Source organism: Suncus etruscus, chromosome 10 (assembly GCF_024139225.1).
Source record: "Suncus etruscus isolate mSunEtr1 chromosome 10, mSunEtr1.pri.cur, whole genome shotgun sequence".
NCBI classification, from domain to species: domain Eukaryota; kingdom Metazoa; phylum Chordata; class Mammalia; order Eulipotyphla; family Soricidae; genus Suncus; species Suncus etruscus.
Genome location: NC_064857.1, coordinates 87,615,192 through 87,629,527, shown reverse-complemented (window position 1 = coordinate 87,629,527; position 14,336 = coordinate 87,615,192). Strand labels below are relative to the sequence as shown.

General features: G+C 45.4%; 1 protein-coding gene and 1 pseudogene across 1 annotated transcript in view; both read left to right on the top strand.

Annotated features, from left to right (window-relative positions):
* Positions 1–7,222, top strand: part of TGM5 (transglutaminase 5) — a 41,874-nt gene extending 34,652 nt beyond the window's left edge. The window contains exons 10-15 of the mRNA XM_049781696.1: positions 269–372; positions 546–785; positions 3,407–3,772; positions 4,262–4,422; positions 6,360–6,493; positions 7,069–7,222. Coding sequence (XP_049637653.1) covers positions 269–372; positions 546–785; positions 3,407–3,772; positions 4,262–4,422; positions 6,360–6,493; positions 7,069–7,222 — 1,159 coding nt within the window. The remainder of the gene's footprint in view (positions 1–268; positions 373–545; positions 786–3,406; positions 3,773–4,261; positions 4,423–6,359; positions 6,494–7,068) is intronic.
* On the top strand, positions 399–528 carry LOC126021392 (uncharacterized; annotated as a pseudogene).
* Positions 7,223–14,336: the final 7,114 nt, after the last annotated feature.

Here is a 14,336-nt window from a genome sequence, read left to right as displayed (position 1 = left end):
CAGACAGAAAGACCATCTCTGCTGAGACATGAAAGGGTCTCAGACAAACAGACAGACAGACAGAAACAGAGATAGCAGAGAGACATAGGATTTTTACTTTCAGTTGGACTGGAAGTCTTCCCTCTGACAAATGGTGGGCCGGGGAAAAGTTCTTTCCTGAGGGAGGTACTAAGTTTGTCTTTCTAGGATCCACCCAGCCCATGCTTCAGAAAGCAAAAACTACAACCTCTATTGCTGCAATTCCCACTAACTTGGCTTTGTTCTGCAGGAATTACCATGTCTGGAATGAGTGCTGGATGGCCAGAAAGGACCTCCCAGCTGGATTCGGAGGATGGCAGGTGCTCGATGCCACACCTCAGGAGACTAGCAATGGTGAGTTTCTCTCAAAGAAAGGTGAAAGCTTTGTGCAGTGGCAGTATCATAGTCTATGAGGTTTATCCGAGGCGCGATTATTGCTAATCAAAGAAAGGTGGAACCCCTCAGAAGCCCCGCCTCCTGCTTGGTTCTTGCTGCACAGGCCTTCAGGCTCTCCTGTTCCCTCACAGGTCTCTACTGCTGTGGCCCAGCCTCAGTCAGGGCCATCAAAGAGGGCGAGGTGAACCTGAACTACGACACCCCCTTTGCCTTCTCCATGGTGAATGCTGACTGCATATCCTGGCTGGTCTATGGAGGGAAGGAGCAGAGACTTTACCGAGACACAAGTTCTGTTGGCATTTTCATCAGCACCAAGAGCATCCAAAGCGATGATCGGGATGACATCACAGAGAATTACAAGTATGGAGAAGGTCAGCCAGCTCTATAGACAGCACCTTCCCCCTACTTTCTCCCAGCTGCCACTGTCTCCTCAGCTTTTCAGTCTTCAGGTCCCAAGATTATAGAATCCAGATTCTGTTCAAATAGTTTGTAGGACCTCTGATGGGCATCCCCAAAACAGGATGTACATTTTTGACCTCTGATTTCTAGAAAAACCAGCCTCTTACAGAAAATGGTGAGGGATCTAGTCAACATTCTCCTATTGATACATTTTAAAAATTTTTATTTAACTGTTTCATTCGTTCATTCGTGGTGAGTTTAGTTACTGCCTTTTTGCCTTTGTTTGTTTGTTTGTTTGTTTAAGAGTCATAACTGGCAGTGCTGGGGGTATTTGTGGTTCCATGCTCTGGGGACCAAGCACTGCCAAGGATGAAGCCTGAGCTCCACATTCAAAGCACAAAAGTTGTCCTTTAACCCACATACTTAGTTGATTGTGTTTCAAAAGAAAAAGGCATCCAAGTTGATGTCAAGCCAAATGTACCTGGACAAGTGGCCAGAGGAATAGTACAGAGGATAGGGCACTTGCCTTGTATACTGCTGACTGATCCAAATGTCAGGTTCAATCCCTAACACTCCATGTGATTCCGTGAGCCCCACCAGGAGTGAGCTCTCAACACCACTGGGTGTGAACCCAAAATAAAACAAAAGCCTAAATAAACAGCCCCCCAAAAAAACACATAAACCCCCACATGTACCTGGCCTACCCTATCCCCTCCACCCCTCCATGCAGAATGATCTGGAAGGCTGTAACCTGGCAGGAGCTTCTTCTCCAAGTCAGAAAGGGGAGGGGGCAGCTAATTCCTGGGAACTGAAAAAACCAACCACCAAGGAGCAAGAAGAAATCTCTATGTGGACCAGAAGCAGGACAAGGGGCATCATTTCTCTCACATCATCACCACTAATCCTTTTCTAAGTTTTCTCATTTCTGATTTGTCATTATTTGGTACCTTATTTGGAACATTATTCTCACTTGTCATTATTTGGTACCTTCCATCCCCTTACCTTGTTGCTCTATATACCACCAATGAGTGAGCTCATCCAGTATTTGTTCTGCCTCTGACTTCTATATTCAACACGACACCATCTAGTTCCATCCAAATTGCAGCAAACTACATGGTTTAGCCTTTTCAAATAGCTGCACTTGAATTCCCTTACAATAAGGTAATCTAGAGAAAAAATGTCACACAAAAAACTGTGAGGAAGAGAAATTACATTTCCAATGTTCTGTATTTATTCTGATCTATTTGTGAGATGAATCATCTGTCAGTAGCTACATCAATGTTCTCTTATATTTAGAAGCAGACACTTGTGGCTGCTACCTGCATTGCTAACATCGAACATCAAAAATGAAAAAATAGGGGAAGCGATAGCACAGCAGTAGGGCATTTGCTTTGCATGTGGCTGACCCAGGACAGACCTGGGTTCGATCTGTGGTGTCTCATATAGTCCCCCGAGCCAGGAGCAATTTCTGAGCGCAGAGCCAGGAGTAACCTCTGAGTGTCACCAGGTGTGGCCCAAAAATCAAACAAAAAAGAAAAGATAATATGAAAAATATATTCATGTTTGTTTATAGTTCATACACTGACATACTTGTTTTTCAATCCACATTGCAGTGGATATGCTTAATTCAAACCTGTGCTGTTCCAGGAGAGCTGTGCTCTTTCTCTTTCCACCCACTTGGCAGAATCTCAGGGTCCTGTAGGCCCCCAGCAGAGTAAAGATTGATTCCCCTCTCTATGGGCCTTCTTGTTGTTGTTGTTGTTCTTCTCTTAGGGAAGTAGTGCCTTGAGATCTTCTTCCTTAGGGGCTGGGGCTTGAAATGAGCCCCAGAGTCAGGAGGCACCAAGGTCTTTGCCTGGAAGACTGTGTGCTTTGCCTTGAAGGATGGGGGAAATGGGATGGTCCCTGGAAGGCAGAAAGTGTCAGGGAAGACAATGTTAGGGATAACAAAGCAGCAGGGAGCAGGGATATTGGTATGTCACACATGCCTTACATGTATAATATAAGGCCCTGGGTTTGAGCCCTGCACCTCTCCTCACCCCCACCCCCTCAAGTTAAAGTAAGCTCTGAGAACTCAGCTTGTCTAAATAATCCTCCTCCTTCTCCACTTGCAGACATCCTGATATACCTGTTGAGTGGTTTGGTCCATGAAAGGAACCTCACACTTTGCCTTGTTGTTTTAAGGAGCATTATGTAGGCCCTTGCCTTTTCTTCCAGAAAGTAGGACAGACTCTAGTAGTCCTAAGCCATAACTAGTCTAATGTTGGAGATGTTAGCATTGGGAACAGATTTGCAACTCAACTCTGCCTCTTGTAAGGTCTGTGACTTGGTGAGGAACATGGTTTCTCTCAGTTCCCTCACCTATACCTGGAAGAAAATAATAATAGAAAGATCATAACAACTGGCAGCTCTGTCATGTTTGGTGGAGATAAAAGGGGCAACATTCTGGACACAGACTAATGCCTGCAAAACAAATAGATGAAAGTTCACTTGGAAAAGAACTACAGTGTACAGGGAACTTCTGGGGAGATGCTCAGCCTCGACCTACCTCCAGGGACAACCTGGCCCACCTTCCGGTGCTTCACCTTTTCAGGTTCCCCAGAGGAGAGGCGGGTGTTTCTCAAGGCCCTTCAGAAACTGAAGACCAGGAGGTCCTACAGCTCCCAGCCCACAGAGCCGCAGCCTGCCATGCCCCCACCATTCCATGGGACCAGCCCTCGGAGTCTAGAAAACACCACTCCTCAGCCCAGTGACATCATCCAGGTCTCCCTGCAGTTCCAGCTGCTCCACCCTCCCAACATGGGCCAGGACATACGGTTTGTCTTGCTGGCTCTCAACATGTCCTCCCAGGTCAAAGAGCTCAAGGTGAACCTGAGTGCCCAGTCCTTGCTGCACGATGGCAGCCCTCTGCCTCCATTCTGGCAGGATACAGCCTTCTTCACGCTTGCCCCGAAAGAAGGTACCAGGTGGTGCAGGGAAGACAGACACTTGGGGTCAGGAGAGGCTGGTGGGGCCGGCATGGAACAGGGAGCAGATCTGAGTGAACAGGCAGTCCTGTCCCTGTACACCTTACCCACTCCTGTCAGGTATCACTTGTTACTTCTCTCTTAATTTTTCTCTCTCTTTTTTTTCCCTTTTTGGGACCATGCCCAGAGGTGTTCTGAGTTTATTTCCAGCTCCAAGCTCAAGGGTTACTCAGGGGCGGGCAGATTTAGGGGTCATCTGTGGTGCCGGGGATGAATTGGAGTTGGTGGCCTAGTGCAAGACAAGCACCTTATCCCCATTCCATCTCTCCAGCCCCCTACTTTTCTCTGTGTGAATATGGTATGGGTGCTCCAAAGGGAGAGACCTGCTCTGAAAGAATGGGACACGCTTGACTGAGTGATTCAGGCAGGACCCCAGCTATTCTTCTGATTCGATTCCCTCAATTCTTGTGTTCTCTCCCTAGCCAAAAGCCATCCCTGCCAAGTTCCCTATTCCCAATACAGCCAGTACCTGTCCACAGACAAGGTGATCCGCCTCAGTGCCTTGGGGGAAGAGAAGAACTGTACTGAGAAGATCCTAGTGAACAAGATGGTCACCTTAGCCTACCCAAATATCATGATCAACGTGAGTGAGAAGCCCAGAAGGGCTGTGAGGGTGAGGAGGGGGCATTCCTTGAGATCTGGCTGAGAAGCGGTGGGTCTTCTGAGTGAGAGCAAACCTCCTTTCTTCTGGTGCCACAAGATGCCTTCCCACCAGGAACAGGGGTTTACCTGAAATGTTGGGTGAGGCTTCTACTCTCTTGGACTGCTAGAGGCTACAATGAGGGACCTTGAACCAATGCCATAGAGGAGAGCCCTCTGTGACCCCCACCTGTTTTCAACATGAACTCCACTCACCCACTCAACATATGCACATATGGATGGTCTGTGAGGAAGGATGATCTCACAGATGACCTCACCTCCTTCCAGAACTGCTCCCCAACAGCAAACAGCTGCCTCTAGGGTGTGCCCCTAGCACACTAGCCCGTGGTGTATCTGACAAGCTCAATCACCAGAGTACTTTGTAGGAAGGTATTTCCAGAAGCACAATCCCTGGGGTTACTTTGTTTTATTTTTTTTTTAAACATCATGGTTACAAGGTTCTTCTTGATGTTCCCTTCTCCACCTCCCGTGGATAAAATTGTTCATGACTGAGTTACAATCATACAATGTACAACAACCTTCATCACCACCAATGTCCCTAGTTTCCCTTTCACCCTTCCTGATAACCTCTTCCCTCCCACCCACCCTCTCTGACTTGCTTCTGGGGCAGGCATTTTCCTTCTCTCTCTTACTCACTCACTCACTCACTCACTTATTTTTTGACACTGTGGTTTGCACTATTGTTAATGAAGAGATGTCATGCATTTCACTGTCCCCTTTCAGCACCCCTGGCACTATTTCTGTTTCTACAAGGTCCTACCTGTTCTGTTACCCTCATATACACTCTGGCAGGGCACCAGTGAGGAAGGGATTATGACAAGAGGGAGAGAAGGTTTGGAATTGGATTGCAAAAAGAACCATTTAAAATTGATGAAGATTCTAGCCACTCAAATTATTAAAATATTTTCGTTGGGAGTTACTGATTATTTCTCACATGAATGAAATTCTTGGAACAGAGATACATAAGTAGAGATTCCAGTTCATCAAACATTGGGATCAAAGTGTCAGTACAGCAAACAGGGCGCTTGCCTTGCACACAGCCAACCTGGGTTAATCTGTATCCTAAAAACCTGCCTCAAATTATCCCTGAGTGCAGAGTCAGGAGTAAACCCTGAGTATGGTAAGGTGTGGGCACACACACACACACACACACACACACACACACACACACATCAAAACGGATTCATCAAGCCTTTTCATGTTTGCTGGGTTGGTTGAATGATGTAAAAATAAGTAATTTTGTTTGTTTGGTTTTAAGGTAATACTGTGAAGTGCTCAAAGGCTACTCATGGCTTAGAACTCTGATATTGACCCAGAATATGCTTTAAGGGACTTGAAACTTCACTTTCTATGTGCAAAGCATAGTCTCAGTCCTTTGAGATATCTCTACCCACAAATGATGTCAAACATTTTTCAAAAACCTCCACGTATGTATAATAAAACAAAAATTTTACACAGGAATACCTCGTGGTGAACACTAACAATTTTTCAAAAAAAATTTGCCACACCCAGCAACACTCAGAGATTACTCCTGGCTCTGCACTTAGAAATCATTCCTGGCAGGTTGCGGGGCGGCAGGGACCTTGTGGGATGCCGGGGATTATTAGATATGGGTTGACGGCCGCATGCAAGGCAAACACCCTACCTGCTGTGCTAGGGCTCAGCCCCTCAATTTCATTTTTTAAAACTAGTAATGACAGCCTGTTAAATTGGTTTTCACCCACAGTTGCAAAAACACAGGATATTCGAGCCTAACTCTAGGAACCCGACTCAGGAACCAGTGGCCTCCGATAAATGTTTAGTGAATTGGTAATGAGACTAACCCCTGTTCCATCCTCTCCTCTGAATTTCTCTGTCCAGGTTTTAGGACCAGCCATTGTGAACCAACCACTCTCCGTACAGGTGATTTTCTCAAACCCCCTCCTGGAGCCTGTGGCTGATTGTGTGCTGACTGTGGAAGGAAGTGGCCTCTTCAAGAAACAGCAGAGAATCCTGTGAGCACATCTTGCATCTTGTGTCCTCTAACTAACCGGGCAGGAGGACCTCCACCTCTTTCTGGACACAAGCTCTAGACCAAGCTTGGAGAGCATTGGGGGAGGCGAAGGAGGAAAAAGGGCTTTTTGTGTTTTGTTATTGCCACATTCAATGGTTTTCAGGGATGACTACTGACTCTGCCCTCAGGGATCACTCTTTTTTGTTTTTGTTTTGTTTTGTTTGGGGGGTGGTTTGAGTCACACCTGGCAGCACTCAAGGTTACTCCTGGGTCTAGCTCAGAAATTGCTCCTGGCAGAGTCGGGGGACCATATGGGATCTCAGGATTCAAACCACCATCCTTCTGCATGCAAGGCAAATACCCTACATCCATGCTATCTCTCCGGCCCCTCAGGGATCTCTCTTGAAGGGCTCAGAGAACCATATGAGATGTTAGGGATCAAACTCAGGTCAGCCACACGCAAGGAAAATGCCTTACCCACTGTACTGTCACTCTGGCCCCAAGGCTGAGCAAAAAAAGGGCTTTGGGGTTCATATTGTGTCTCCGTTGTCTGACTATCATTTTTCTCTGTGGCAGCATTGGAGTTCTCAAACCTCAGCATAGAGCCAGTATCACTCTGGAGACAGTCCCCTTCAAGAGCGGCCAGAGGCAGATTCAAGCCAACCTGAGGAGCGACAAGTTTAAGGACATCAAGGGCTACAAGATGGTCTATGTGGACTGTGGGGTCTAGACTCTGAAATAATAAACTTTGGGGAAGGAACCATTTCAAATACAGCTGGGCTACCCCTCAGCACAGTGACAGTAACCTTCAACAGGAGCAGCAGATTGGACAGTGATGCTGATGGTCCCTGGCCTTTGCAGGGAATTCCCCAAACTCTGGGCCCAGGGATGCCAGGTGTCTCCTCCATAAGCAAGAAAAGAGAACTGGCTGAGTAGTGAGTGTTATTTTGTTGCTGTAATGGCTGATTTCCTAGTCCCAATAAACAATAGTCCTTGGTCTTCCCTCCTTTGCCCTTTGCAATTATTACTCCCTTATCCCACCTGCTTCTTGAGGCTGAAACTATCCTGTTGTGTCAATATCTGAACCCATTCATGAATTCAAAAAGTATTTGTTTTTTTGAGGCACAGAGGTTTACACCTGGACTCAAGCATCCCTGTAAGCAGTGCTGATTAACCATATTGTGCCAGGAATCAAACCTGGGCCTCCTGCATACAAAGCAGGTACTTAGCCCCTTGAGTCATCTCTCACATTTAAGAAATTTTTGTTTAGTGCTTAGTATATGCCAAATCATTTGTGAATGTAGGATTAAGGCTGTAAACCAAACGAAGTCCCTGGAGAGAGGAACCAGAGACAGACAAGAAACGTATCAACACAGATCTAAGGAATCTATGTGTTGACATGTTTCTTGTGTGTCTTAAACCTGTTAACAATGGGTTCATGTGGACTCTTAGTGGTCCTCAGGCTTCCCCCCTTCCTCCGTACTCCAGGGGGGAGGTGCATGGGGAGGAGGGTGGGCAGACATCTGGCTTCTGGTTTCCTCCTTGATTCTGGAGACCAGCTCTTGCCAGGTATGGGGTTTGGGGAGGCCCCATACTAGAGCCCTTCTCCCTGGCCTGGGGAGTGCTGGGAGGCTTGGCAGGCCCCCAGCCATTCTTGTCTTTTTCCCCTGACTCCAGGTCTTCCCTGGGTGCCAGCTCAGATGGCCAGAAGTGGGTTCAGGTGGACTCTTAGTGGTCCTCAGGCTTCCCCCCCCACCTCTCCCTACACTAATGGGAATGCGCTTTGGGAGGAGGGTGGGCCCTTCTAGCACTGGTTTATGTTGGGACAGTCACTGGAATTTTTTTCTTCTTGTTTTCCTATTGATAGTATTGTATGCATATATTTTATAATCCATAACATCCATCTTATATTGTGACCTTAATACTGCCCTACAAATCTCATTTCTAATATATTTTTTATTTTTTTATTTTTATTTTTTTGGTTTTTGGGGCATACCTAGCAGTGCTCAAGGGTTACTCCTGGCTGTCTGCTCAGAAATAGCTCCTGGCAGGCACATGGGACCATATGGGACACCGGGATTCGAACCAACCACCTTTGGTCCTGGATTGGCTGCTTGCAAGGCAAATGCTGCTGTGCTATCTCTCCGGGCCCTCATTTCTAATATTTTACTGCCTCAGTCTCAACCCTTATTTCCCTCCATCTTCCCATGTAGGTGCAGCTCATGACATGAAGCTCACCACATAGAGTATAAGTGCAGTTAGAGAAATAACTACACTGAAAACTATTATAACAATGTGAATGAATGAGGGAAAAAGAAAGCCTGTCTCGAGTACAGGTGTGGGTGGAGTGGGGAGTAGGTAGATCTTGGAAATTTGTGGTGGGAATCCTGCACTGGTGAAGGGGGGTGTTCTTTACATGACTGTAATCATACAACTACAATTATATTTGTAATCATGGTGTTTAAATAAAGATAATTTATAAAAAAAAAAACTGTTAACAAAGCAAAACATAGGCGCCCAAGTAATCGCACTGTGGGTAGGCACTTGCCTTGCACACGGCCGACCTTGATTTGATCTCAGGCATCCCATATGGTCTTCCATACCCACCAGGAGTGATTCTTGAGCCCAGAGTCAAGAGTTCAAGAGTAAGCCCTAAGTACCATGCATGCCTCCCCCAAAGGAAAAATTAAATAATTTGAAAAACCCAGCACTTAGAACTTGCTACCTTGCCCCCAGGTCAAAACACTGAAGTGCACAGGCTCTGAACTAGGCCATAGCTCAGCCCAAAGCACACCAACGCTAATGTAGCCTTCGCCTCTTCATATACCTCATTGACATTTTTTTTTTTTTTTTTTTTTTTTTTTTGTGGTTTTTGGGTCACACCCGGCAGTGCTCAGGGGTTATTCCTGGCTCCAGGCTCAGAAATTGCTCCTGGCAGGCACGGGAGGACCATATATGGGACGCCGGGATTCGAACCGATGACCTCCTGCATGAGAGGCAAACGCCTTACCTCCATGCTATCTCTCCGGCCCCCTCATTGACATTTTAACTCCACACAACACACAAACAATATCTTCAGACTGCAAAAGTCACAATGGAAAAGCAACACAGAATCCTACCACACTTGATGAAAAAAAGAGGTAGCAAAGCAAAGCAAAACCCCTCGGTAGGTCTTTTCTCTATGACATATATCTTAGTGTTCTGGGGGCAAAGTCTGGAAGCCCTCTTACCTTGTTAGACCTTTGCTAGACACAAGTTCTCCAGATACAGAAATAAGTGAAAGCAAAGAAAGTTTATTAGAGGACCCTTGAACCAAAGAGAGTCTGAGAGCCCGAATAGTTTTTCTACACACATTATATGTTTTCCTTACACAGGCTAGAGGAGAAAAAGCCTTATTCCTACCTTACCTGTTAGAAATTAGAGAAGGGAAAGTGGAAGACAGCAATTACCCCAGGACCTTCTGACTCCATTTGCAACATTCACCAAATTAACAGTTTGCCTCCCAAATTCCCTTTTTCAAGTTCTGTTTCCTTATCTTTGTTTACATCCCTGCCAGGGAAGTGTTTGTTTGAAATTAGTTTCTGGCAGTGGGAGTGGAAGTGGGGAGCGATGGCCTCACAATCACAATATCACTTACAATATTAATTCCTATTCTGCTTCCCTATCTTTAAGCTTTTTCCTAGACTGAGTTAACTCACCTGAATTAAGCAAACATGGCAATTTGGGTGTTCTGACAAGCCTGTGACCTACATCATGTTTTCTTTCTACTGTGGTGGTTTAATTTCTGGTGGGTTCTAAGTTTGGCTATCCAACCAGGAATGTTCAAGGCTAGTAATAATTTTGCAGGTCTGCTGTCTCACAACCTGGCCTGTCTTTGACTCTCTCTCTCTCTCTTTTTTATTTTTTCCTTCAGTTTTTGGGTTTTTGGGTCACAACCGGCAGCACTCAAAGGTTACTCCTGGCTCTGCACTCAGAAATCGCCCCTGAGGTTCTGGAAAGACCAGGGTGAGATGGGGTTTCAGAGATTTAGGCTAGAAGACCACTGGGATGCAGTGGTCGGCAAGCCACAGCTCGCGAGCCACATGCAGCTCTTTACACTTTTTTTTTTTTTTTTTTTGGTTTTTGGTTTTTGGGCCACACCCGGTGTTGCTCAGGGGTAACTCCTGGCTGTCTGCTCAGAAATAGCTCCTGGCAGGCACGGGGGACCATATGGGACAAACAGGATTCGAACCAACCACCTTTGGTCCTGGATTGGCTGCTTGCAAGGCAAACACCGCTGTGCTATCTCTCCGGGCCCCCTTTACACTTTTTTTTTTTTTTATGCGGCTCTTCTGTGTGCTGGGCAGCCCCTCCAGGAGTCAGGACTCTCTGCTCCAGCCTCTGTCAGTGCACGCCCTGTGTGGCTCTCAAAATACATTTCTTTTTTCTTTCTTTTTTTTTTTTTTTTTGTTTTGTTTTGTTTTTCGGCCACACCCGGCGGTGCTCAGGGGTTACTCTTGGCTGTCTGCTCAGAAATAGCTCCTGGCAGGCACGGGGGACCATATGGGACATCGGGATTCGAACCAACCACCTTTGGTCCTGGATTGGCTGCTTGCAAGGCAAACGCCGCTGTGTTATCTCTCTGGGCCCTCAAAATACATTTCAATCGTGGTTTTGGCGAGATTTGGCTCAGTTGAAAAAAAAAAGGTTGCCCACCACTGGACAGGGAATGAAACACACTCAGGCTTTTCGACTGACTGTAGTTTGTTTCGGCTCCTACTGGTCATCTCCAGCTGCACCTGCTTCATTACACACTGAGCAGAGTCCTGTGTGGAGGAGGCGTTGGTTCCATGGCGTGGCGGAGACAGCTGTTTAGAAACTACATTAAATATAGACACATTAACTGAAGTTAAGTACTTCTATTATAGCTAAACAAAAGGATGAACGTAATCAGAGGGCTAGGAAAGGGTGTGGAAGGAATTTCATCAGAGGTTGCTAGTCCTGTTAAGGAGTGGGAGGAGAGCCAGGAGAATCCTAGCAGCAGGCAGCTGGAAGCCACCTATAATTATTTCATTCTGTAATCACTGTCTGACAATCAGGAAAATACTTTGAAGAAAACAACCTGCAGGGTCACATCTTCAGTTGAAGTGTTTGAAGTATTTTAGCTCCCATATCCTTGGACTTTCCCACGAATCCTGATTTGAATTCCATATTTATTAACTATTTCACTAAGAGCTAGGGAGATAGTCTAGTGGGTAGAGCACTTGCCTTGCATGTAGTCTCCCCACATTTGATCCCTGGCATCCCATATGGTTCCCAAAACTCCACCAGGAGTAAGCCTTTTGGCCCCAAACTATAAATAGAAAGATAGATAAATGCAAGAATATATATCATATACACTTAGTTTCTACTGCACCTAGACCTTAGATAGACATTGGGGACACAGAAAGGAGTAGGATTTATCCTCAAGGAACTACAGGAGTGAAAGCATATGAAGAATAAAATATAAATGGAAAATCAGCCTAGAGTGGCAAGAACCTCTACTTGAGTGAGTGAAGCTTGTTATGGGTGCAGGAAGAAGGAATAACTAGTCCAGTTTTGAGACTAGATCTAAGAAAATTTCCTAAAGGTGTGTGTGGGGGGGTGGCATTTAAACCAAACATTTAAAACAAATCATTTAAAGGAGTTTGCTGAATAAACCAAGGTGGAAGTGTGCTTGTCATTCAAATGGCTCTTGATTTGAGCAGGAGGGAGGGATTAAAAAAAAAGTAGCAGAGGAAAATGAGGCAAAAATCAGGGAGCAAAGGGTTACAAGGGTCAGTCTAAAGAGTTTATAATCAAAGATCTTTAAGCATTTATTTCTTCTAAGTCTGGCAGAGGTGGTTGTAAGTAATGTCAGTGTCTAAACTCAATTCTGTTTTGCACAACTGAACAAACTTTGTGATTTAAGAAGCTCTTCAAGGATAAAGACTTTTTCAGGGCCCGGAGAGATAGCACAGCGGCGTTTGCCTTGCAAGCAGCCAATCCAGGACCTAAGGTGGTTGGTTCGAATCCCGGTGTCCCATATGGTCCCCTGTGCCTGCCAGGAGCTATTTCTGAACAGACAGCCAGGAGTAACCCCTGAGCACTGCCGGGTGTGGCCCAAAAACAAAACAAAACAAAAAATATATATATTATAAAGATTAATTTCATACATATATTAGCATTATCACTCTATCATTCAAAACTAAAAATACTAGGAAATCCTACTTTTACATTCACCTATTCAATCATTCAGACCTTAAGTGCTCCCTAAGTTTCCAATGTTTTGGTTTTGTTTCCATGTTTTTTATTATGGCAAAACAAAGGATAATAAAGCGGGTTTGTTTGTTCAGAAATAGATGCCTTCATTTGAGAGAAGATAGTTCCTCTTAAAATATTTCATACAATTCTGGGCCCGGAGAGATAGCACAGCGGCGTTTGCCTTGCAAGCAGCCAATCCAGGACCAAAGGTGGCTGGTTTGAATCCCGGTGTCCCATATGGTCCCCCGTGCCTGCCAGGAGCTATTTCTGAGCAGACAGCCAGGAGTAACCCCTGAGCACTGCTGGGTGTGGCCCAAAAACCAAATAAAATAAAATAAAATAAAAATAAATCTCATATACAATTCTAAATTAGCTGTTCTTCCCTTCAACTTATTAAAACATCATTTATCTTGTCTTCCTTTATGTCATTTATTCTTATTTTTCTTTTTTGAAAATAATATGTATGTTGGGAGGGAGATATAGTGCAACAGGTTGAGAACATATATGCTTTGCATGCAGGAGACCCAGAATCTATCCCCATTGTATGGTTGAGCATTACCAGTAGTGATTCCTGAGCACCAAGTCCAGAGAATGCCAGAAGGTATGGTCCCAATACAAATAAAAGCAAATTAATGTTATTTTCTTGGGCTTATATATATTTTTTTTGGGTGGGGGCACACCTAGCAATCCTCAGGCTCTGCTGGCTTTGCACTAAGGAATTGCTCCTGGTGGTGCTCAGTGGTTCTGGGTGCATCCAAGACAAGTGCCCTACCCACTTTTACTATCACTCCAGTCCCTTCACAAGCCACTTTTTTTTTTCTTTTTTTAACTTTTGGGCCACACCCGGCGTTGCTCAGGGGTAACTCCTGGCTGTCTGCTCAGAAATAACTCCTGGCAGGCACAGGGGACCATATGGGACACCGGGATTCGAACCAACCACCTTTGGTCCTGGATCGGCTGCTTGCAAGGCAAACACCGCTGTGCTATCTCTCCGGGCCCACAAGCCACTTTAAGATGAAAAAATTTGGGTCCGGCGAGGTGGCGCTTGAGGTAAGGTATCTGCCTTGTAAGCGCTAGCCAAGGAAAGACCGAGGTTCGATCCCCCGGCGTCCCATATGGTCCCCCCAAGCCAGGGGCAATTTCTGAGCCCTTAGCCAGGAGTAACCCCTGAGCAACAGATGAGTGTGGCCCGAAAAACCAAAAAAACAAAAACAAAAACAAAAAGATGAAAAAATTTAAAAACTGAATAAAAGTTTTTAGCACTTCTTAAACTGGTACGTTTAATTTTAGAACTGTCTTGGCATTATCTCTTCAAACATTTCTTCTACTTAACTTTTTCTCCCTCTTCTCTCAATTGTATCTTCTAAAAAGAGCTATTTAGTTCACCAGATCCTTGCTCAGGCTGTCATCTGACAAGCCTGCAAGCAGTGATTTCTGAGCCAGGAGTAACTCAGGACCCCAGCTGGGTGTGGCCAAAAAACAAAACAAACAAACAAACAAAAATAAATGCTTTATAAGGCAAAGCATCAGTGTAGTTCCTTTGAACCTGGGAGTCTTTATGCATATCTGCTCTTCTTTGTCTT